Raw genomic sequence first — 27,288 nt, 5'->3', positions numbered from 1 at the left:
CTCTCTCCTTTGTGATATTAATGACAATAGCTACTTTGTAGACATCTTATAAAGCCTTATGAACTCTTGTACATAGATGTAGTATACTTATTTAATAAATGGGTATTCGTTAATGTTAATCTTAGTTGAGTGCACTTTTTTCACCGGTTGTCTCTCAAACCTTCTCCATCCTGAGTCTGAGCACCTACACACACAACTGCTTGCATAAAAACGGACTTAAAGGCCATCAAGGTTTCTGTGTCTGTCCTCAAAGACACAGTGGTGTCAGACCTGACAACTTAATCATCATCAACACAATGTCCTGTGGTGCAGAAACATAGGGGACACTTTGAGCATTGTCACAGAAATGTTTATCAGCAAGAGGTGTTGGATAACTTTTTTATGATCAACATTGAATGCAAGTATGTATTAACACTCTTAGAACTATTACATCACTACCACCAAATGGGTAGTATACTCATTGAAGATTTATTTAGTGGTGATGATGTAATATTTAAAAAAGACTTAGCTGAAGATGTTAAATAAGATAAATGTTCTTTCATGGCCTGCAAATTCTCCCAATTGAGTTTCTGTACAATATTGAAAAAAAAAAAAAAAATATGACAAAATGAAAATCAACAAGTGATAAACTAAAACAGAAACTGCAAGATAAGTGTTCATCATTTAAAAAAGAGTATATAAAGCTTTTTTGAGAAAAAGCCTTGAATTAAAGTTATTATTAAGTCCAAATGTCAACCTATAAAGTACTAATTGACACTTTAAAGTAACAGGTGTCAATTGTAATTAATTTATTATTGAAACAAAAAACAAAATGAAATGTTAAAATAAATTTAAACAATTTATATAATGTTATAATTTTTTAAATAAAGTTAAATTTTTCATTTAAATACTATTCCTTTATTTTTTTAAATGTATTAGATTATAAATTTTCTTTTTACATTTTAATTTACATATTTTCAATTAGTTAAGTGACTTTTTAAATTCATATAAAAGTCAAATTTATGTATATGACAATTTAAAGTAACTAAAAACAAAATGTTAAATGTTATAATTTTCTGAATTGTAGCTGTTATTTTCTGTTATTGCCATCTGTTACCTCTGTAAAAAAGAATATTTCTTTAAATTTTAAAAAGCTTTGTTGCATTCTTGATGTTCCTGAAGAAGCTTGCAATGTCACAAGCAAAATTACTTGAAGAATAATTAAATCTGTTTTTTCACATGGTTTTGTGTATTTTAACACCCAATTCAAATTTTTATGTTGTATATTTGATGGCCTTAGAGGACAATATAAATTTTTAATAACATATGTAAATAATAGATCTATGCTAGCAATATGAAGATATCATGATTTAGAACATATGATTTGATTGATTTTATACAAATTTACTAAATAACGTGCATCAAAATTAACACTCTTCATGTGTAAAAAGTGTAATAGAAGTTAAAAATTTCTGTAAAGTTCAAAATTTAGATCATTATTGTCTGACAAATAAAAATTTGTTAAAGTATTCTTTATATTTTTCTGTTATTTCTTGAAAAACTTAGTAACAGCAATTCCTCATTAATACCAAGATCTGAACCATCTAACTCCATTAATAATAGTCTAGATTACTAACAAACAAAATGGTAAATTTTACCTATATGCACCATCATGGTGGCGGTTGCAACTGTTCGTGCTCCCAGCTGACTCCTCCTGGAGGGGAGCCGCCACAGGCCACTGAATGTATAACATCACTAGTTATTGATACATATGTTCAAGAACTATCTTGAATCAATTACTAGTGATGTTATACACTCAGCAGCCTGCCAGCAGCTCCCCTCTGGGAGGAGTCAGCTGGGAGCATGAACAGTCACAACCACAGCCATGATGGTGCATCTAGGTAAAATTTGACCAACAAAACTTTATTATAAATAATTGCTTCTAAAAAAGCAAAAATTTAATTCAGTATTTAAATAATGAAGAAAACATTTAAAAATATTCCAAGCACAACATGAAATGTAATTTGTATTGTGTTTAGATCTAAATATAATTTTTATCAATCATTAAAGGTGGAAATTGACAAATGATAGGATTGAACTAGCAATTTTAAAGAAAATAGCCAATACTCTGTTAACTGAGTCAGTCTTGTCTGGCAATTGGTGATAAGTTTGATAATTTTAATTGATAGCATTAGATTCATGATTTCATTACATTTAGTATATTTCTATAGCAAAACTATAAATTTATTATATTGTTCTAAATTGTTTAAATCAAATTAAGATAACTACTGGCAATGTTGTTTTAAGTAATTTGTTTTCTAAATTTTCTTATTGACAATTTTTAATTATTATATAGAAATAGTTTAAAATTGATGATTGTAAATTTTATTTTGTAATATGATATTTTTTTATATTTTACATGTAAATTTGAATGCTTGTTACATTAAAAAAAGTATTTATTTAACTTTTATTTGAAAATTTTAAAATTTAATGTTATTTTATTAGGCTTCATCCAGTTGTGATGGTTCAGTATGTGTTTGGAGATTGTCAGATCAAACTCGTGTAAAAGTAATGAATTTATTACCAAAATCTAATGACTTCTGGTAAGTTAATTACAAATTTGTATTTCCAACAGTTAATTGAAGTATTGATAATATCTTCATTGAAAGCACATTAGTAGTGTTAACGCTAATAACTTTGTAATATTATGCTGTAACACCTATTGTTACCTTATATTCATAATAAAAAAAACTATGATGTTCCTTGTGATATAAAAAACTAGTTATTTTTATATAATATTATGGTGTTGATAATATTATTCTCCAGTTTTTTATTCTATTGATGACAATTATTAATATATGATAGTCATTCTAAAAGTAAAGAACGTTTCTCTAGATATTTTTATTTAAGATAATGAAACAATACTTATTTTACAACACATATGATAGCTTAACTATTTTTCTATGTAGTCACCATACAAATTTAAACATTTGTCTTAGAGTATCACCAGCTTTTCTATGCCTTCTGCGCACTCAGTTACTGCCAAGTTCTTGAACCAGTTTCAGGCCTTTTTCAGTTTATTGCCACTTCCATAGTGATTCCTAGCCAAAAAAATCCTTCAATTTTGGGAAAAGGAGGTAATCACTCAGAGACAAGTCTGGGCTATAAGGAGAAAACTTCTCACTTAAACTGCTAAAGCAAGTTCTTCGTCAACGCAGCAGCATGCGGACATGCATTATGCTGAAGAAGCGCAATGCCTCTGGACAACAATCCCCACCATTTGTCATGAATGGCGTGGTGTAGTCGGTGAAAATTTACAGACAGAAAATCTCAGTTATCTGTCTGTAAATTTCGATAGAGTGGACTTTTTTTGCATTCAAAAAGCATATTACACTACGAATTTCACACTTGGCGGAATCTTTAATTTTGTCACACATTTCAAAGTCACACTATAAACAGTAAATGATTGTTGTGGCTTGCTGTTAGCATCAGACTGGCACGAAAAAAATGAGAAGGTCCATGATGTGGTGGGGGGTGGGGGGAGAACTGTGCAGCTCTCCAAATCAAAACATTCTTTTCTTTTAGAATGACCCTTGTATATTTGAATTAATACTTTTAATTATTAATAATTATTTATGACAATTATTAAATAAAGTGATTCAGCTTATAACATTTATGCTGTATTATACAGTATTGTAGTACAAAACATTTAGAAGCTATATTAAAAAATTTTAATTATTAATCAATTATTAGTTCTCTATATTATATTAAAATTTGTATGAAAGTATATTCAAACATAATACATAATAAAAATGTTTTTGGGTTTCTATAAATTATGAAATTTGCTTGTACTTATCTTTAATAAATTGTAATCTTTTTGTTAATAATTTTTGCTTCTACCTCATATTGTAAATTTACCTTAATTGATACTGAATTTTAATGTGTTATATAAATTTACTCTTTTAATGATATAAAAGTTCTTTTTCATTTAAAATGTGAATTTAAATTCACTTGTTTTAATTTCAGTTTATCTAAAACTTTATGTCGTCTTTGTTGGCATCCTAATAAAGGAAAAGTAAGAAGTGATTTGATTTTATACCTTAAATAACTTTGAATAAGTTTAAATGTGTTTTTATCAAACTATACAGATATTTAGAAATTATTTAAATTTTGATATGTTGTTGTTTTTAAAAATAAAGAATACTGCATAAATATAAGTTACATAAATAATATACTACAGTTTCTATGGATAACCTGCAGATTATCTGTATTTGAAAGCTAATTTGAAAGGAGATTTGGGTTATGTGATGAGGCGGATTATATGCAGATTTTAATTTTAAATCTTGAATTAAAGTTGATTCACGTTACTTGATTGGTCAAGGCAGATAATTAGCCCACAGGACTAACAATTATCTCTTCACATGTTCTTGAGAAATGACAACTTCTGATAAAATTTTGTTTAAAAGATTACAACATTTTGAACAAAATTAAATAGAAAATAATCTTAATGTTAATAATAGAATTATTTTCTGACTTAATTTTATTATTATTACTGGACAAACGAAATTAGTCATAAAATAAAAATGATAAATTGTATTTATTTATTTTTACACTTTTTTTAACATTATTTCATTTTTTTTTTTTTGTTTACTAATTACTGTATTGTCCCAAATATAAAATAAAATCCCAAGTTTTGGAACCCTATTCTTTGAAAAAAATGTAGGACCTAAATATAAATAAGATGCTCTTTTAATATTAGTCTTATTTACATACAGAAAATTAGCAATTTTCATTTAAAAAAAAATAAATAAAAATAAATAAATAAATTTGGAAAGTCATTGAAACAATATTTTATCACTTTCATCTTCTTCATTCTTCTTTTTTTTCATAAGAACGTTTATTGTCATTATTCCTATTTTTTATTTCATTAATGTCAAGTTCTTCTGTCTCGTGGACAGTATATTATCTTCTGTTCTATCTGAATCGTTGGTTAACAAAACATTTCTTGAAGAAATTTATAATTGCGTCTTTGTCAACACTTCTCCAGGCTTTATTTGAAAAGTTAAGAGTAACAGTCACAGGAAATCGAAGAAAATACCATTCTTTACGGTATTGAAACATAAATATTGCACAAAGATATTCCAACAGGGATGGTTGTTCATTGCATCCCAACATCACACATGATTGACCTGTACTAGACTGGTTGAATTCAGTGAAGACTTGTCATCCATGTGCCCTTCTGAAGTGTACAGCTATGCTTATAATGGATGGATGCTTTTCAAGGACATCTCACAGATAAAATAAAGTTTTTCTTAAGTTCTTAAGTTAAGTTACTCAATGTTCAGTCAATAAGCCATTTAAAGACATGATGTATACACAATACTTAGAGTGGCTTCTAGAAGGATAGTACAAGTTAACACCATCTGGTAAATTACAGAAGCCTTTGATCAATTAACTGCTATTAGAATCAAGGAAACCAGAGAAGTTCTGGCAAAGACACAATTCTAAATTGCTTCAAGAAATGTTGTGTTAACCAACTTGGATAGAAGATAATATATCGTTCAAGGAGACAAAAGAGCATGATATTAATGAAATAGGAAACAGGAATAATAACGATAAAAGTTCTTATAAAAAAAAATGAAGATGAAAGTAATAAAATATTGTTTTAATGACTTTTCAATTTTTTTTTTTTTTTAATGCAAATTCTAATTTTCTGTATGCAAATAAGACTAATGCTAAATGCTAAATTACTTATATTCAGGTCCTAATTTGTTTTCAAATAGTAGGGTTTCAAAATTGGGTATCAAGTTATATTTAGATAATACAGTAATTAAATAAAAGAAATGAAATATAATGATAAAAATAAAAAAAAGAAACATTATGTTTAAGATTGCCAATTCATACATATGTTGGCAAATTTGAAATATATTCTCCTGATGGACTTTGTGGGAAAATAACAAATATTTTCCCACAAAGTTATTTTCTGAAAATATTGAAAAGAAATTTTATTATTTATATTTGAAAAAATTGGAAAAGAAAATTTTTTGAAAAATTTTAGAATTTTGCAAATACAGTGGAACCTCGGTATATGACCTTAATCCATTCTTGACATTTGGACTTATACCAAATAGGATGTATACCAAACCAACCTTTCCCATAAGAAGTAATGTAAAAATGATTAATCCGTTCTCATGTAAAAAAAAAAAAAAAAAAAAAACCTCTTGATATGGTATATTAATGGGGTTGTAAAATAATTTAAACACTGAGCACATTAATAAAAAAATAAATTTTATTATAGATTTTTAAAGTTATAGTATATTGTATTATATTATTTAAATCATTAAATCAAAATCAAATCAAATCAAATCAAACTCTCCTTAATACTAATAATCTGTTTAGAAATTGATTAAACCCCTTTTGCAATGTTAGCAGATTTAATAATGTCTATTTTTCACGATTGTCGATATCGTCGTTCTCGGAATACAGTATGCAACAGTTAAATCTGGAACATCCATGCCACCTTCATATTTCTCAACAATCTCTTTTTTCATTCCATTGTGATTCTAGTCATTTTTTTAGTTTTCTGTTGCTTTTCATTTGCCTTTTTGCAATTCATGATTAATAAAAACAATAAAATTTTACTTACAAATTAAAATCAGAAGAAATTTAACAAAGTTATAAACTGTGGCATCGCGAACATCTAGTCTGGTGTAGTACACCGATAGTGCTACTTGTTCATAGATGGCGCATATAATTGAATTAAGTCGTATACCGAACAAAAGTCGTATACTGAGAAAAATTTGTTTCATCCAAGCAAGACGTATTCTAAAGCAGATGTATACCAAGGTTCCACTGTATTACATTTTTGAAATTTGAGTCACTATCCTGAAGATATAAGAGTTGTTTTTTTCCCAGATTTCATTTTATTTATTTATTTATTTTAGAATTGACATTAGACAAATATATAATACAAAATGATAAATATAATGTAGTATAAAAATGCACTACAGCAGTTAAAAATAGTTTGACACAGTGTTTTGATATTAACGGTAACAGTCTAATACTAAATAAGTGTAAATAAATATTTCTGTTATTTAAGGTTTTCTAAATATATTTATGTAAAGATCAATTACTATAGAATATGTAACATATTTTAAAAGAATATTATGTAAGTTGCAAAAATAATTTCTAATTTTTAATTATACTTTAGTTTCTAGCTGTGCCAGTGGATAAAGAAATTCATCTTTATCAAAGAGAAACATGGGATTTGATGATGTCACTTAAATGTGAAACATCAGAGGTACTTAGCATTTAATAATTGAAATAAGAATATTATCATTTTATAATTTTATTTCTATTTATAATTTTATTATTGGAACAAAGGCTTTTATGACGAAATAATATTAACTGATTGTTGTTTACCCTTCTTTGAGTTTTTTATTTTATACAAATTATATAATACAGCAATTAATCTTGAATGTTTTTCAAATGTTATTAACTTTAGAATAAGAAGATATAAATATTTAAATACAAATACAGTAGAGCATCGATTATCCAACCCCCGATCAACCGTCACATCAGTTAACCGACTGCGTTCTAGTCGGCAAATTCAAATGTCCGCTAGTGATGTGGCGCTACAATATTTGGTTGTGTCTTGGCTACTTTAATATTATTTCTGTTAAATTTTTGCGTGTTTTAGCTGGAAACACTGGCTCAACCATGAAAGGGAGGCTAGGATTTAAACCAGGCTTAATTTTCTGTTTTTTCTTTATTTCTGTATTTATTTTGTGCAAAATAAAGAAATAATTTATTTTTTGGTACTATCGAAACCGTGTTATTATTTGTATTTGGTATACTGGCACAATGAAGTGACGCTTAATCAACACTGGGCGAGTTTTCCATCTTTATTTAGTTAGTTAATACAGTCAAACCTGTTTTTATGCGCTCTTTTTATGTGCGATTTTTATTTGTGCAATTTTTTTAATGCGAATTTTTAATTTGTGCGGTTTTTTTTTGTGCGATTTTTTATTTGTGCGGTATAGTTGGCGACTAGTCTCGTGCGATTCGTCATGTCTCACGTTGACTTATTATAGCTAAATAAACTTATTATAGCATAAATGCATTATTATAGTAATATTATTGCATGAATATGCGAAAAATGAAATAATTTACTTTTTAAGTCAACAAAACACCACCTGGACAAAAATATGTAAAACAGACGATAGACCAGACGATGCAGTCAAGTGCTGACATCTGTTGTCAATAAATTCTATTTCGTACGGTTTTGAGTTATTTTTTATGTGAGACTTTTTTTATGCGGTCCCTGTTGACCGCATAAAAAAAAAATATTTTTTAATTGTGTTGCGAAAACTATTATTTACAGCCATTCGTGAAATTTCGTGAGATTTTTTTTATGCGTTTTTTTTTTTAATGCGGTCCCTATCCCCCGCATAAAAACAGGTTTGACTGTATTTATTTACACTTATTTAGTATTAGACTATAATATTTATTTACACTTATTTGGTATTAGACTATAATATTTATTTACACCTATTTAGTATTAGACTATTACTGTTAATATCAAAAAACTGTGCCTAACTAAATAAAGATGGAAAACTCGCCCAGTGTTGATTAAGCGTCACTTCATTGTGCCAGTATACCAGATGATTATTATTTTTAAAAAATTTGTTAGGCTTAACATCGATGAAAATTCAACGCGAAGTAGGTTAATAGCAATATACTAATATGCTTATTACATGGGATATACTAATACACTGTACTAATAATGTATTTTTTCATACTTTTCAGTTATTCAACCAACCTCAGTCTTCAATTGAGTTGGATAATTGATGCTTTACTCTAATTATTTAATTAGTTTAAAATAATACAGTCAAACCTGTTTTTATGCGGGGGATAGGGACCGCATTAAAAAAAACGCATAAAAAAAATCTCACGAAACTTCACGAATGGCTGTAAATAATAGTTTTCGCGACACAATTAAAAAATATTTTTTTTATGCGGTCAACAGGGACTGCATAAAAAAAGTCTCACATAGAAAATAACTCAAAACTGTACGAAATAGAATTTATTGACAACAGATGTCAGCACTTGACTGCATCGTCTGGTCTATCGTCTGTTTTACATATTTTTGTCCAGGTGGTGTTTTGTTGACTTAAAAAGTAAATTATTTCATTTTTTGCATATTCATGCAATAATATTACTATAATAAGTGCATTTATGCTATAATAAGTTTATTTAGCTATAATAAGTCAACGTAAGACATGACGAATCACACGAGACTAGTCGCCAACTATACCGCACAAATTAAAAATTCGCATTAAAAAAATCGCACAAATAAAAATCGCACATAAAAAGAGCACATAAAAACAGGTTTGACTGTATATATAATATAGTTTTAATAATATTTTACATAATATATTAGAAAATATAAATTATTATATAAAAACATTGTCACAATGCTGGGCTGCAATTTTTAATCATATTTTTTAATTTATTTAGTTTAAAATATACGCTCTCCATTTTCAAATTAGCAGTGTCTTGCCCCTGTACATCATACTCGATTGCCAAAGGAAAACTTTAGCAATTGAGTCGTGCCAGTCATCTATGTAACTCCTTTCAGGAGAAAGTTTTTGAATTGAAATAACATGACTTCCGGTTCCCATCAGAAGTCATTCTTTGAATGTCTACAGGATAGTAATACTAAAATATGCATTTTTGTTGGGTTTATAATTAAATTTAATACTTAGTAAATCCTAAAGTTTGGGGTAGATAGAAACAAAACTTCAAGAAAGTTTTATTTGTCTCTCACAAAGAAACTAGCCAACAAATCAGAAATTTCTCAGTTCTATCTCTTTAGACATTATTTTCAAAGTATGGAACTGTTTTGTTAGGCTGGCAAAACTGTTTTAGATGTCAATCTTGTTTTCATGCTTTTGGTGTTTCACAAACTTTGTTTATAAGTGTCATGTTATAAGACTTATGTTATTAAACTTGTGTTAGAGTATTATCTTAGTATCATTACATTAAATTTTTATTGAAATCACTCATATTCTGAATGATTTTTTTTATAATCATTTTATTTGTTTTGTGATGTAATGATTTTAAATTCATGGAGTGAATAAAGCATAAAAAATGTTTTTCTTCATCCATTCAACTTTTTTTAATACTAATGGTTTAAAATTTGAAATAGCTGAAGACTTAGTTCGGAAGTAACTAAATAGATCTATTTGTATGTTTCCATAGTGATCTTAATTTATTTCAGTGAGGAGACTTCTCTTAAATTTAGTGACTTCTCTATAGTGAACATATGTGGAAAGAAAAAGGGACTCCAGCAGATTATGTTGCCAGAGTTAACAAGTCTATTTTGCCAGTCTGACAAATTGAAGATGGTGGATATATGGTGCTCTTCTACAGAACATCACAGATGAGATTTTCAGACGTGAGGAATTTTATTTTATGTATGAGAATGTTGTTAGGAAACTGTATGCCATATTATGAGCTCTTCATACTTCAAAAACACAATAAGTTTTCTTGATGACCTTAGTGACTTGAGAAGATTTTGTAAAAGCTCATTTTTTCTTTCTATATGTTTGTAATGAACATAATATTAGTTCTAAGTACCTGATAGACATTTTTTGCAAAGAGAAAACATTTCCTTTTGCCCCTAGTTATAAAATAGAAACAAACATGACTTTCTCTGTTTCATTTTACTCCATTTTGTTTGTTTATTTGTTTACAGCAACACATGAGCAATCTGCTGAGAGGGGATGCCTCCTGAGAGAACTTTCTAATGCAAACTGGTCTTTATTTAGATGTTACTAATGCAAATAAAGCAGTAAATTCCACATGGCCAGCCCATTCACTAGGCACAAACCCATGATCAACAGTTTTATCCACTCAGCTGCTGGTGGGGTATTCTACCCAAGCGTAGGAGTGAAAAGAAACATCAAGAAAAAGAAGAAACAAGGAATTTGGTTTCTTCATATATTTCATTTACTGAAGTTGTTAAGGAGAATAAGATTGATTTTTAAGACAACTTATGAGGTTACATCTTTAACATTTTTAACATTGCTGTTCTGCAATTTAAAAATTGCAGACTTATGCATTCCCACTGTTGTCTGACTGTTTATCCTTCATTGATCTTGAAAATGGAGTTAGATAGATGAAAGTTGAGACCAGATATGAAATGTTTAGGGACAGGAGGCCTCAATTAATTATATATGAACATTCGGTTTAGATTAGAAGTCATATTATTTTAATTCAAAATTTTTACCTAACTTTATAGAGCAATAAATTTGATATAGAATTGATTGTAGAATTTCATTGGATTGAGATTAAGTTTAAAAATTAAATTGAAGACAGTCTTCCGAAAAAGGAATCGCCATTTATTCACTTTCAATGTTTTAGAATACAAACTTTTGACAACTGACCTTTCATTGTAGGCTACTTGGCTTTCAAAATTAAAACTTCTCTTAAAGCAAAGAAAAAATATCCAATTAAAAACACAAATTTACATATTGGAATTTGCAATGCCACAGATGTCTTTTTTCCTTCCTTCCTTACCATTTGGGGACAGTAGAGCTTTTATCTACTATAACTCCTAGACAAAAAATTAGAATATTCACCTAATTAAAAGTTTAGTGTACATTTTCTCATGAACAACACAGAGTACAAAACGTTTTGTTGACACTATATAAACAGTGCTTATGTACAGGCATACCTCACCTTGCATTGGTAATTGTTTCAGGAGAGGCGACTTAAGTCGAATTTACTTGTATTCGACTTTGCACTAGGCTAAACCACAAATAACCATTCCCAGTTCTGTAATTTATTTATAAATGCATTTTTAATAGTAAATGGTTAATAAGAATCTATTTTAAGCTTACAAACAAATTACTTTTTTTCTGTACTATATTGAAAACTAAAATTTATCTAAATTTACAAATACATGTACAGTATGTACATACTTGTAAATGTACATGTTTACAATTTGGTGATGTTTACAGTACATCGCAGACTCTTTATTTGTTAATGTGGTTTGACATTATAAAATGATTTTGTAAGGTTAAATAACAAATAGTTATAAAAATTATTTTGCAGTAGTAGAAAATAAACAAATCTATGTTAAATTTACCAATAAAGACTGCTAAATAAGACAACAACACAGAGTTACAGATGTTTTCATATTTCGTTTTCTAGGATTTATGATGTACAGTATTAACATTTACTGTAAATGTATGTATTTTAATATGATTTTATATACTTTTATTCTTATTTATTGTATAGTAACATGATTTTATGTGCTTCTAACACTTTTCTGGTGATATTATGACTTCAGTATTTGTGGCGGACAGACATAAAGTCAAATAAAATTACTTAAACTTGATTTTTATTTTTTCATATATTTTTTTTGACAAACAACATATAATCGAGAACGACTTAACTTGAAACGACATAACTTGAGGTATACCTATATATTTATTATATTCATTAATCATACAAATTAACTCAAGCATTTTTATTGTTACAAATAGAAAGGAAATGACAAAAAATAGAATAACAGTTTGACCATGACACATAATTAGAATATTAGCAAAAACAGCCAGACAAACAGCCATAAAACACTAGATTTTAATGCAAATTTCCATATTGCTGGGCAGAGCAGTATAACAGTACAACTTAGGGCATAAGTGTGACATCGGTGACAGAATTAAAGATATTATCATAGCTCTTGCACAAAGCAGAAAGAACACAAAAAGAAATTGCGAATTATGTAAAATGCTTGCAGCCAACAGTCTCTAGAGTAATGAAACAACAAAACCATGTTCAAGTTTTAACTAATAAATGCCAGAAGTGTGGAAGTAAACAAGCAACAACTACGAGGGATGAGAGAAACTTGAGAAGGATTGTTGTGCAAAACTGCCTTAAAAGTATTAAACACTTGCATGCACAATGGAGAGCAGTTGGAGTAAATGTTAGTAGCCAAACCACATGCCAAAGGTTGCATGACTTGCAATTCAACTGCCATGTTTCCAAGACAAAGCTATCTCTAACAATAAAGCAACAACAAGCACATGTTAGATTGTGCAGAGAGGGGCTCATGTGGGGACAAGATGACTGGAATAATGTTTTCTTCAATGATGAATCCCTGTTTTGTCTCTCCTGTGGTGACTAAGGCCCACATGTATGAAAAACAATCAAAGAGGCCTTCAGAAAGGACTGTATGAAGAGATCTGTGAAGTTTGCATCATCCGTCATGATCTGGGGGATGCATGAGTGTTAACAGTGTAGAACAACTGTGCATTTTTCGGGAATGTGTCAATGCACAGACATATTGAGACATCTTAGAGACATTTACGATACCATCGGCAGAGGATTTAGTTGAGGAAACATTTCTATTTCAACAAGACAGAGGCATCCTCTCATATCACAAAGTCAATGATACATTGATTACAAGAATAACAGATTGCAACTGTGCCTTGGCCAAGCAATTCCCCAGACTTAAAGTCCATTGAAAATTTGAAATGAAACGACGACTTAATGAACAGTGTCCAACTTCTAAAGAGGAACTAGTGACTTGTATTTGACACATTTGGAACTACATCACCAGAAATGAATGTGAAGCATTAATCTGCACCATGCCTGACAGATTGTGAGCAGTAATTATGGCAAATGGCAACACCACAAAATATTAAGTTTATTTTGTTGTATCTCCTATATTTAACATACATTTAGCTAATATTCTAATTTTTTTGTCATGATCAAACTGTTGTTCTATTTTTTTTTTTTGTCATTTTATTTCCATTTGTAACAAAAAAATGTCGAGTTAATTTGTCTGATTAATGGATATAATAAATATATATAAGCACTGTTTATGTAGTGTTGAAAAAAGTTTTGTACTCTGTGTTGTTCATGAGAAAATGTACACTAAACTTTCAGTTTGATGAATATTCTAATTTTTTGTCTAGGAGTTGTAGAAGCAAGCACTGGTAAATATAGATTTTATTTCAATTTTCATCTGTCCCTGGTGACAAATCTTTACAGAATCATTTCAAATAATTTGTAGAATTTCGTCAGATGGCAATTAAAGCTTAAAAATTAAATTGAAGACACAGTCTGTTGAAGAAAGAATCACCATTTATTTACTTTCAATGTCCAGAATACATACTTGACAGCCAAGTATTCTACATAAAAGATAGGTTATCAAAAGTTTGTATTTCAGAACATTGAAAGTGAATAAATGGTAATTCCTTTTTCAACAGACTGCCTTCAATTTAATTTTTAAATAGAATTGATTTTTGTGATAAACTGAGATCAGTAATACTGTATATCATTCAACCCTCTAAATATATGTTATATTTATATGATTTACATTTTCTATGGTAAAAGTCACTTGAAAAATAATGCCACTGTAGAGAAAAGTAATCACAGTTTCAGATTCAGTGTTAAAAGTTATATTTATTTAAGTTAAAATATGATAAAAAATTTCAGCCCAGCATTGTGAAAATGTCACAATAAGTAAATGATTTTTAGAGTTACATAATTATTTAGATAGAAAGGTGTTTCTATTTACTCTAAATTATGGTATTGAAAACTGTAAACTATATTTTTCTCATATTGATTTACATGTATATATATATATATATATTTTTTTTTAATTTTATAGTTCATCTCTATTGTAGTTTTTTCACCTTGTGGTAATTTAATAGCTGCTGCTTCTACAGATGGATATGTATTTATTTGGGAACTAAATTCATTTACTTGCCTAGATAGGTAGGTGAATAATATATGAAATTGCAAATATTTTTTTCAAGCAGATTAATGAGAATGATAATTTTAAAGTATTTAATTATAAACATAGTATTAATTATATATGAATTATTATTCACTTTAAAACTTTTATAGGTAACATGGATGATTTTTATTACATTTCAATATTGTTTGAAAGTATTCTTTTGAATGTCCATCACCTGATATTTAGGTCTAATGTCTTATTTTGTTATCAAACACTTTTTTCATTCTTATTTTTATTCAACTGAAGTAAAATTTTGTTAAACAAGTTTATATCAGGTCAGTCCATAAGTTCATGCATATTTCTATCTACAAAAAAGCAGCAAAAAATTTTAATTAAATTTTATTTCAATCTATAATGTATTCACCATTATTCTGTACAATTTCTTGCCATCTTGATGGTAGCTTTTTAATCTCGTCTTCGTAAAATGATTTCAGCTTTGAATCAAAATATTCAGAAATAGCCTTTTTTTACATTGTTCTCATCCTCAAAAGTTTTCCCTTTTAAAAAATTCTGCAAACTGAGAAAAAGATGATAATCACTGGGAACAATATCTGGCGAATATGGTGGATGAGGTAAAATTTCCCAGTTGTAGCTTTCAAGTTTCTGTACAGTTATTTTTGCAGCGTGTGGTCTGGCATTGTTATGCTGCAAGAGAACCTGCTTTCTGTTCACTAATGACGGTCGATTTTTTTTCAATTTTTCATTTAAACACTCTAATTGCTCACAATACATTTGAGCTGTAATTGTTTGATTAGGTTCTAACAGCTCAAAGTGAATTACACCTGACATATCCCACCAAACAGACAAAAGAATTTTTTTTGGATGCAACCCACCTTTTGCAGTCGGTTTTGGCTGCTTGTCGCGATCCATCCATTGTCTTTTTCTTGTCACATTATTATAGAGGATCCATTTTTCATCTCCAGTAACCAGCCTACCAGAAAAGGTTATAAAGCAATACAGGGATAAAAGAGACGTGCAAATGTTTACACGTTGTTGTCGGTTAGCTATTGACAGTTCATGTGGTATCCATTTTCCTAGCTTTGAAACTTTTCTGATTTGTTGTAGGTGTCTATGAACAGTTCCATGGGATGAATTTAAACGTTCCACAATTTCATCAACTGTTAAAGATGGTTCTGCTTCAACTAGTGCAGAGAGAGCATCATCATCAAAGTCAACAGTCTTCCAGTACGAGCCTTATCCTCCACACTAAAATCATTGTTTCTAAATCTTTCAAACCACTTCTGCATAGTCCTTGCACTAATTACAATTTGATTATGTACAGTATTTATTTTTTTGGCTGCATTTGTAGCATTCTCACCACTTAAAAATAAAAAGTATAAAACATGTCTTTTGTATTCGTCGGTTACTTCCATTTTAACGAAAATAAACAACTGAAATGTTCAAATTCTGAACAGTATTATATGAATGAGATTCAATTTAACACTTCAGTGTAAAAATTATCACATTAGACTGACATTTTTAACAGCAAAACAAGATTTTTCTCAAGGTCATAAAAATGTGCATGGACTTAGGGACTGGCCTGATATTTTTAAGGTTAATAAGAACTTAGTTTTGGAAGAGCTTATATACTATAAAAAAAAATTAGTTATAAATAAATTGAAGTGCATTTTAGAGTGCTTACTAGCATTGAAAACCAGTTCTCATAATTCAGGTTTAATTATTGATTATTTTTAACCAGTTTTGGTTATTATTTTTGGAACCAGAAACCAATTGTCAAACTTGGTTCTATCAAAATAATGTGCGATTTTAGATTTTTTTTTTATTAGTTATTCCTTTTTATTTCAAAGAAATTAAATACAGTCAACTAGCCTTAAAACAAACACCAATAAAATTAATTTTTGCATTAAAACAAATTTTGCCATTGCCCTGGCAAAATGCCTTTGTCACAATGTTAATTTTCACATAATAAAGCAAAAATGTTACCAGAATTCATTAAACTGAACTGTAAATTACCTTCACAACCACAAAGAAATAACCCTATTTCCAATAATTGTTGCTTTTTACACTTTTCAACATAAAAAGTGGTACTGTAATAAATGTTCTATTCTGAGTAGAATAGATTTTCTCCTAGTAAGCAAAGATGGGCTTGACCTCCATTGTAGAGCAATTCAAACATTCGGTTTTAGAGGACTGTTCTACCATACTCAGAAAATAGGAGTTAAAGTTTAAGGACACTCACTTCTATAAATGGATTCAGTTCAATGCAAAACACATACTAGTTTGCATATCAGAGAATACATTCAGTGATGCCAGATATGACTATGATTTATAGTGAATAACAGCAGAATTTGTAAGTTGAAGATATCACATAATAAATGTTGTATAGGAAACTCTTTTACATATTATGTCTGTAAATAGTACTTAACAATAATTGAAGAATGTATTTTCTTAAAAACGAAACAGCAAAATTCAATCATTATACAAGCAATTGTCACAATACTATTTACTGTAAAATTATGAAATGTCATTTCCAATAATCTACGGTATAACTGCAGTATGCTGTTATACTGTATTCATCTACATGTTATACAGTTATCATGTTATCATGTACAGTTATCATGTTATACAGTGTACAGTTATCATGTTATACAGTTGTAAAGTGGGAAGCGCGATAGGAATACACAGACACGTGAATTCAATTAAAACGAATTTAATTTCGCGATTAATAATATATACAAATAAGTTCTTTTTGGATTCCCTCAGTCCAATTTCTCTTGTTGTCCGATTGTAACAATAACCCAAGTAGCTTACCTTCTTGGCAACTACTTGCCCGACAATACTAATAAAACCCGCGCGATTCTTAACTAACTTAAACCTAAAAGGATAGAAAAGTATAAAAGTAGGAAGTGAGAAGAATTGATAGGATAGTGGGGTACCCTTGTTCTCGCTGAACTCCGATGCCGGCTGGTGGTTTATTCTGCGTGTCTCTGGGTTCGTCAACGTTGTAAAAAATATCTTTTAGGATAATTTCTTGTCAGTGTCTTTGACTCTACGGTCCGGATCCTCACCTCACGGCTCTCTATTCGGCCCTCGTGGAATTCCCTCTCACGAGCTCGCTGTTCTCGTCCGTGCTTCCTCGTGTCCGGCCGGAGAAAAAGTGACTCTTTGTGACCCAGATTTTACTCGTCCTCCACTCGAATTCTTTGTTCCACACGACCCCCTGGTGGGTGGGGAGTGGGAAGCCCGCGTTCCCAGAAGCCAGAACAATGGACAAAGGAAGTTAGAAAGAAGGGTTAAGAAGGAGAGAAAATTATTAAAACTAATTAAATCTAAAATTCATATGTACAAAAATATGGCGTACAGCCACATACGCCCCATCGGAAAGGCTCAAAGTCCATGATGGAGTTTGTAGTAATCTACTCTCCTTTTCCGAAGGTGGTATCGACCCTCGCTTGCGGGAACAGCTTGATGCTCGTCATCCGATTCAAGGGGATTCTCTGGTGATGCATCGTCTTCTTGTCGCCTGATAGATATCATCGGCTGTCTCCTGTACTGTAATGCAATCTCATCACCTCCATCATCATCAGACATATCCGGGGAATCATTGTTGTTGGGTCGGTAATGGTTTCGACCCTTATATACAGCATATGAATAATATGGTTTCAAACGATCGAAATGCACAATACAATTTTTTTTTCCGTCACTACCACCCAACTCTGCGGTTACTGGACCTAAAATTCTCGTAATACGGAAAGGACCCGAATACTTAGGGGAAAATTTTCCGAACTTCCTACCCTGGTGCTTGCGTAACAGCCACACTCTCTCACCAACACTAAAGCCACGCCCTTTCCTTTTTATATTGCACCGCTCCCTATTCTTTAAGTTGTTTTGCCTGCTCCGTGAATAAGCCAAGTTACGAACAGTGTTCAATTTTTCTAACACAAAATTTGCTTTTGGTAGGGTGGAGCTTCAGATTTGCCTTATGTAAGATCCCTATCACTTGATCAAGAAGTTTTAAATGCTCCTCCAGAGAAGGGGAAAAAAGGATGATATCATCCTGAAATACATAACATTTGTTTCCGATGAAGGGGGCGAGGAGACGTGACATACAATATTGAAAGAACCGACCGCTGTTCTTCCCCCTTGTGGGATACGCGTTAATTGATATTTGGACCAAGGGGTAGTGAATGCAAATATATGCCTAACCTTGGGGTCAAGCGGGATCTGGAAGTAACCAGATTTGAGGTCTATTACGGAAAAGTATTTGCTACCATGGAAGGTCGTGAGTATTTCGTCCACTCTACTTAGCGGGAACACCTGTGGTTTCGTTATGTCATTAATCCTACGTAAGTCCAAAGTCATCCTGATTTCACCCGAGGTTTTCTTCACAATATGGATGGGGGAATTCCATTCCGAATGGCTCTCCTCTATGATGCCTGCCTTAAGATATGCATCAGTCAATTTTTTTAACTCAGCAAGGTAGCAATTCGGAATACGGTATTGACGGGTATTGATTACCCGGTTAGTGTCTATTTCAGGGCTGTGCATAAAAAGATCGGTGCCTTTCAAATCCTCGACCCCCTCCGAAAACAAACCGGGATACTTATCGAGGACGCGAGTCACCTGATTTTCGTCATTCGTTTTTGTAGTTCCTGGAGTTATGGCGGTGCCAACCAGAGTACTACTTAAGCAATCGAAATACATGATCGATGGGCGAGGACTATGGTTCAATACTCTAGCTTCACGACTGATGAATGTACATCCATCAATTATCAATGACGGGATTGAGTTGATGACATCCATCCCCAAGATCCCTTGGTATTCTAGCCTATCCGGGAATTCCATACAACAAAGGGAAGCGGGTATTATCTCATCCTTGTAGCTTATCGATCCCTTTAGGACTTCCTTACATGTGGAGATTGTGCCGTTGATACCTCTGATATGGGTGATCTCACCCCTTCTTGCAACCTGGAAGGACTTAGCCAATTTCGCGTTTTGAGTCAGCGCTATATCAACTAAAGACCTTTCCGCACCAGAGTCAATTAAGAATCTAATCTCTACCCCCACTACCCTGCCACATATTAACGGGAGTCCCCTCTCCAAAGATGAAAATTCGGTCAGTTTAAAAATGAGGATGGGAACACGACACTGACCCTGATCAGGTTCCCGGACTAGTTTAAATCCTGACTATTTCTTTTGGGGCATTTCCTAGCCAAGTGATTTGGGCTATTGCAAACGAAACAAAGTCTGCTGTTAATATTAGGTGACTTAGTAGTCTGGGTCGAGTTTTCGGCCATCTTGGAAACTATTTCGAACAGGGTTTTCAACCCTTTTTCTAAATTGGCTAACCGATCCTCATCTTTTGGAGTCTTGACAGGGTTTACTTCAGGACTAGTACATTCAGCACCCACTTCGCTTTGGGAGTTATAACAGACCGTTTTGAGGTCTCTAGGATTACTACATTCCTTTTCTAGCTCTTCCTCCCTTTCAGCGCATTCGAAGGCTTTCTCTAAGGTAGCAGGTTCCCTGCGACATACGTGACTTCGGATACTTATGTCTAATCCCCTGATGAACCTCTCCTTGATAATCTCATCTTTGAATGTCACGATATTTGGGTTACTCCGGATAGCCCTAGACATTATGGTTTTAGTCCTAATGATATACTCACTGACTAATTCCTTTCCTCCTTGCCTCAAATTTAGTAATTGATTGAGTAAGCCCCTTCCTTTCCCTTCGTGCTTCTGGAAACATTTAATTAGATCTTGCTCAATTTCCTTAAACGTTGGTGCAGGCGATTGCTCCAATAAACAAAAGAAAGTGTTTAATGGTTCACCCTTTAGTTTAGCTTGCAACGCAGCCACCTTAACCTCGTCCCCCCATTGGGCTAACTTAGCCACATTATCAATGGTTCTAAATAGTTGATTTATATTTACCGTGTCGTTAGGCAAATTCGAGAAAGTGGGGATCATCCCTAAGAATCCAGTAACCACGAGTGGGGGGTTCTCACTGTGGCTTTCTGCCACTAAACTCATACTGGGAGTACCTTTGTCCTCCATATAACTTACAACGATGGCTGATAATCAGTACAGCTATACAGAGAATTGGATCAACGAGGAGAGAATCCTGTCGCGGACGCCAATGTAAAGTGGGAAGCGCGATAGGAATACACAGACACGTGAATTCAATTAAAACGAATTTAATTTCGCGATTAATAATATATACAAATAAGTTCTTTTTGGATTCCCTCAGTCCAATTTCTCTTGTTGTCCGATTGTAACAATAACCCAAGTAGCTTACCTTCTTGGCAACTACTTGCCCGACAATACTAATAAAACCCGCGCGATTCTTAACTAACTTAAACCTAAAAGGATAGAAAAGTATAAAAGTAGGAAGTGAGAAGAATTGATAGGATAGTGGGGTACCCTTGTTCTCGCTGAACTCCGATGCCGGCTGGTGGTTTATTCTGCGTGTCTCTGGGTTCGTCAACGTTGTAAAAAATATCTTTTAGGATAATTTCTTGTCAGTGTCTTTGACTCTACGGTCCGGATCCTCACCTCACGGCTCTCTATTCGGCCCTCGTGGAATTCCCTCTCACGAGCTCGCTGTTCTCGTCCGTGCTTCCTCGTGTCCGGCCGGAGAAAAAGTGACTCTTTGTGACCCAGATTTTACTCGTCCTCCACTCGAATTCTTTGTTCCACACGACCCCCTGGTGGGTGGGGAGTGGGAAGCCCGCGTTCCCAGAAGCCAGAACAATGGACAAAGGAAGTTAGAAAGAAGGGTTAAGAAGGAGAGAAAATTATTAAAACTAATTAAATCTAAAATTCATATGTACAAAAATATGGTGTACAGCCACACAGTATAACAGTATGCTGTTATACAGTGTATGTTTATACACTATGTTTATACAGTGCTGTTATACAGCATACTATGTATGCTGTTATACAGTGATAAATTTTTAATGTATGTCTGAACTATAAAGATATAATTACTAAAGCTGAACTATAACTTATATACATCCAATGTTTTGTAAGTAGGAGAGAATGTTTTAGAACTTTATTTTGTGAAAACTAGTTTTAGTTATTTACTTATTAATTTTAGCTTTAAAATGTTTCCACAATCTAAGATCCTTATTTTATAGAATTAATAAATAAAATAAGTAAAAAATATCATATATATATATGATATTAATATAAACTACTATGATTTACTTCTCTTTTGATAGTGACTTGTTTTGAAAAAACAGTAATTCAAAAATTTTAGTGAGAATTTGATTTAATAATTATTTGAATGTGATTTTTAATTATTTTAAATTTATTTTTTGCAGATATAAGCATGAAAATTCAGAGGCTTTATGTGGTTTAGTATGGAATCCAAAAAACAAAAAACAATTAGCATTGTGTGACATCCAAGTAAGTGAATTACTTATATATCAGTTTACAAGGGTATATATGAAAATAAATATATTTTATATATATAATTTGAACTTTCTTAAAAAACATTAAGGTGAAAGTTTGATTTGTCACCTACAGGTCTAGAGTGATATTGGTTTATTGTATTTTATCAAAATTCAATAAGTTATATTATGATCTGAACATTGCAGACATTTTGTATTAGCATATGTTGCTGTATGCCTTTGATTTATTTATGCATGCTTTTTAATCAGTCTGAAAATGATCTAGTGCATGATTGTACTTTGTTAAAATTGAAAAAAACCTGCAAAAATGTTAATGAACACATTATCACACAAAATCAACAATCACAATAATTTATGTGCATATATTGTATTATTTATTTTTTAAATATACTGTATATGTTCAATTCATAAAAGTGCTCTAAGTAAGAGAAATCTGTTTTTAGATGCACTATTCTTGCATAAGTCCGTGGGGAAGAAAATACATCTGTCATATACATTATTTAACACAGAATGTGTTGCTTGATCTAATAAAGCAATGTTTAAAGAGAATGCTTTTTATCCTTATATTAATTGTATAAAGAAATTAACTTTAATATGGTTAAAAAATTCAGACTTATCAAACTTATGGTCAACTTCAGTTAATGAATCTGTGGATCAAATTTTTAGCCAGTTACTTTATTTGGGTTAAATATGAATTTTGGTTTATTTCCACCTCCAGTTTAATCCTGTTTAACATTTAGCCTTTGGTCTACCAGTGATCCACACAGCAAGCTATTACAAAATGGAGCAGGTTACAACCAAACAGTATGAACCTTATCAACCCTCTAACATGATTGAAATGGCTATAAAAACTCACAGACACTTTCTGTACTTAATACAGCAGGTGCATACTTACTGGAATAAGTATAGTAGATGTCTGTGAGTTGTTATATTATTTACTAGCTTTTGGTAGTGTTTTAATTGAAATGACTATACAATTGTGTAACTGTAAGTGTATATTTATTACCTTTACAGTATATTATAGTTTTATGAATTAATATTAAATAAATGATTATACATTCCAATTATGCTTAACCTGAAGAAGGCCATTTAAGATAGCCGAAAATGTTAGTTTACTTGATTTAATTAAAGAACTTGCTAGAAAAAAAGAGAGAAAGGTGTTTTGAAACTTATAAATGATTATATTTAGGAGTTTAATTACTTCTAATATTGAAACTTAAGAAGGAACTATTGATGGCTCAGTATAAAAAAATAAATTTAAAATACTTAATTGCTTGCTGTTTTCTCAATAAATTTAAAATATTTATATAATATTTGCTTTATTTTAATTTAGGGTCAGCTAGGACTGATAGAAAATGTAGCTTCAGTTGACTGTGAAAAAATGGTAAATAAGTTTTTAATAATAATAACTATATTATAGTAAATCATTTAAAATGTGCAGTAATAATAATAAATTATGTTGTTATTAATCTGTTTATATGTAATAATGTATAGAAAGAAACAAAAAAAATTTTTAAAAATTTTGATTATCATGTGAATCAAGAAATGATTTTCAAAAGAAGATATGTATAATAAAGTTAAAAAAGAATAATTTACCAGAAGTAATTTTTAAAAGGTTTTTAGAATTCATTCTTAATAAACTGTTGAGATAAAAACAAATTTTCTTTTTTCAAGGAAATGTAACAAAATTCAGCTGAAAAAGTAAACACAAAAAAATCCTTTTGTTCTCTGGAAAACGTTCAATTAAAACAAAATTTTTCAGATAAATGAAGTAATATATTTGTTTGCTTGATATATTTTGTATTTTTATAATCTGAAGATAGTTTATATAGCGGAATACATTTATTTTAGTTAAATGTTTGTTGGAGTACTAAATGTTTTTTATTTTTTTAAAGAATGTTTAAATTAAACTTCTTTTTAATGTCTAAAATGCCTTCAAGATAATATGATGCAGCACTAAGACAAAATACTAGTTAATGTATATACAGAAGAGTATGGAAATAGAGTATGAAACATTATCTCATTTATTGAATTTGTATTATTACTCTAACTTGTTATTATTTTAAAAATGCAATAAAATTGATTATTTAAAATTTTCCTTTATGAAAAACCTTCAAATTTGATTTCAAATTCATGCTGCATCTTAATCAAGGAAATGTGGTACAGTAAAACCAGACTCACATGATACTGAATATTTTTTCTGTTTGACAGTTTTTTGTTTTATTAATCTAAATATACCATATAATGTTGGAAGAAGTTAACATTAATTCAAAATATATTGTTAAAGTTTATTATAATTTTTTGTAATAACTATTAAGTTACTATTATTTTTTTTATAGGATGCTTCAAAACAAAGTTTAATAAAAGAATCTTTTCAACATACTGATGATGATGCATTATCTGACAATGATTCTGTACCAAATTCAAAGATCCCAGATGATGACAATGGCGATGATGATGATGATAACAATTATGGTAATGTTTATAAGAGAATTAATACATTTAGAAGTTTTATTTTTTAATTTTTTGCTGATAATAATGATTTAACTTTTGAAATAAATAAATTCTCTATGATATGAAATAATTTAGGGAGTTATATATAATGAAATACCTTTTTTATAATTTTAATCAATTTTATATAAAAACTACCTTAGAGATCATTCTGCTCAAGGTTTAACTTCCATACATATTTAAATAATAAAGCACAATATTTGTCTAATTATTTTCCTATGTGAAATATCTATACATATTGTAGAAAAATAAATTTATTTACTGAGATCACAGTAAACAGATTTATTTTTCTGTGATTGATCTATTTATGGTTTCTCAAACGGGATCCCAGTTGTTTTTTAAGCTGGGAAATTCTTCTCATCCCAGGAAATTTCTCAAATTTCTTAAAAGTTTACTTTTTTCTTATTTTATGTTAAGGTTGTGGAAATTTTGCCAAAAGAAAGTATAACTAACTCATAAACTGTCAGAATACATTTGTATTTATTAATTTTAAACCTACTTATTAGTTTTTTTTTAAATTTTTCCTCTTTATGACATGTCACAAATGGTCAATAATCAATACATAGCTTATTTATGGCAAGACTCTGAAAATTCTTTACTTGTCAGAACCTGTAATACCTGGAATAATTGTGCTTATGCTGTCTTAATTTTTAACCATGCCCAGTAGCTTCAATAACTGTGTAGCTGTAATGCCAGGTTGTGCAAATTGGACAAGGATACAAACGAGTATGAAGTCTGCAAGTATGAAGTTTTTCTTCATAAACCTAATTATTAAAGCCAAACGAATTGCTGAATTATCCTGCTATAAGCTTGATGCCACTATTAAAGCAGCCAAGGCAGACAAATCAAGAATACTAGAGAGAAAAAGTACTACTACAATCTCGAAAACAAACTAGAAATCTTCCAGGCTACAGGTGAAAAAACACATAACATCTGTTTTTTCTTAAATGCATTAAACACGATTCCACTCATATCAATTGAATCAGAAAGAACATTCTCGGTAGCAGGACTTTCCATTACTGAAATAAGAATCAGATTGAGTGATGGGATTATTGACTATCTTTGCTTTTTAAAATCTTATTATAAAAATTTACAATAATATTTTGTATGATGTTTTATTTAAAAAACAAAAATTACCTTTTAAGTCAGAAGTTTGATCTAAGTTTTTTTTTTTTTTTTTAATTTTCAACTCAATTCAAAGCATTTTTTTGTTGTTGTATGCAGTTTCTGGCAAACTTTAATAGATTTTTTCTATTTGTGAAAATTTTTATGTAATTCAAAGATAATTTTTAATATATAACTTACGCTGCATTATTAATATGATTTTGGAGGTTGCGGAATGTATTAAATTACTTTAAAAAATGAAAAATAATTATATCATTTGATTTCAAGATATTTTAGTATATCTTAAAAATAATTAATTTTATCCTGGGAAACAGTTCACTTTTATCCTGGAATCCTGGGACAAGCAAAAGACCAGGAAATGAGAAGCCCTAGATCTATTTGAATTTTTTCAAATTTACTCTAAAATACAATCCTTTTAGGACAAATTTTGACAATATTTGAAAAAAGTAATCTTTAAAATGTGATCTAATCATTTATCATTCATCTGCATTATGATTTTACACTGATCATCTGATTTTTAATCCATAAATTTTATCTGTCTTGGTGCACCATCCACACTGAATTTGTTGTGATTATAATTTTTATGATACATCTCTGAATATATGTAAAGTCTTCAAAAATAATTGATTTATTTTAATATCTGTGATTTCATTTCTAATTTTGCTCTCTCTCTCTCTCTCTCTCTCTCTCTATGTGCCATATCAGAACATCCTGACAACACATAGCACCTGGTGCATGTTAATAAGTGGTTAGTAACACACCAAGGTGTATCCTGAGGGAAGTTACAACCAGATTAGTTCTCTGTTGCCTTCTCTGGAGTGGTGTTACACGAGGGAAAAGAATGCCTTCTAGGAGGTCTTGTAAGGGAAACTTGCCCCTATTTAGGTGTTACAAATGTGGAGAAAACCCGGAAAACTCCACGTGGCCAGCCCATCCGAGAGCGGCGTGAACCTGCAACCAAACTCCCTTTGTTAAGCAACAGAACCACTCAGCCACTGGTGGGCCATTTCTAATTTAAATTTCGCAAATAAACAAATCTTTATGCATATAAACAGAATAAAAATAGTCAATTCATTAACTAAAATTCATTATAAAGGTTGTTATGCATCCACTGAAAATCAAAACAGAAATAAGTTACTGATTAGAAAACAAACTTATGTCAGCTATGCACTCAATAATCCAAAACAACACCACTGTTGCATAGACGTTTTGTGATTTTTAAAGTGGTTTTTCAATTTGTGATATCTTGCTTAAAAATTGTTGTAGATATGATCTATTTTCTGTTTTCTATCACGTACATATTACACTTTACGATTGTTAACTTCAAAGTATTATGTATTTTTAAAAAAATTAATAAAATTTAAGATTTTAAAATATTTTAAAAAATCGCTTTTTTATAAATAATCCATTAATTTGTTATATATGTTACTCAGATATGTCTATTTTCTGTCAAATAAAAACTATAGCTTTCTAAATCAACACA

General features: G+C 30.4%; 1 protein-coding gene across 1 annotated transcript in view; it reads left to right on the top strand.

Moving 5' to 3' along the window:
- The window catches only part of Ctf4 (Chromosome transmission fidelity 4), a 74,034-nt gene that overhangs the window by 13,357 nt on the left and 33,389 nt on the right, over positions 1-27,288 (top strand). The window contains exons 5-11 of the mRNA XM_067276872.1: positions 2,485-2,582; positions 4,006-4,054; positions 7,190-7,279; positions 14,666-14,772; positions 22,080-22,164; positions 23,503-23,553; positions 24,509-24,644. Of these exons, the coding sequence (XP_067132973.1) occupies positions 2,485-2,582; positions 4,006-4,054; positions 7,190-7,279; positions 14,666-14,772; positions 22,080-22,164; positions 23,503-23,553; positions 24,509-24,644 (616 nt within the window). The remainder of the gene's footprint in view (positions 1-2,484; positions 2,583-4,005; positions 4,055-7,189; positions 7,280-14,665; positions 14,773-22,079; positions 22,165-23,502; positions 23,554-24,508; positions 24,645-27,288) is intronic.

This window comes from Centruroides vittatus, unplaced genomic scaffold (assembly GCF_030686945.1).
Source record: "Centruroides vittatus isolate TY-2023 unplaced genomic scaffold, ASM3068694v2 contig_717, whole genome shotgun sequence".
NCBI lineage: Eukaryota > Metazoa > Arthropoda > Arachnida > Scorpiones > Buthidae > Centruroides > Centruroides vittatus.
Note: the sequence above shows the minus strand (reverse complement) of the source record. Positions and strands in the feature narration are given on the sequence as shown.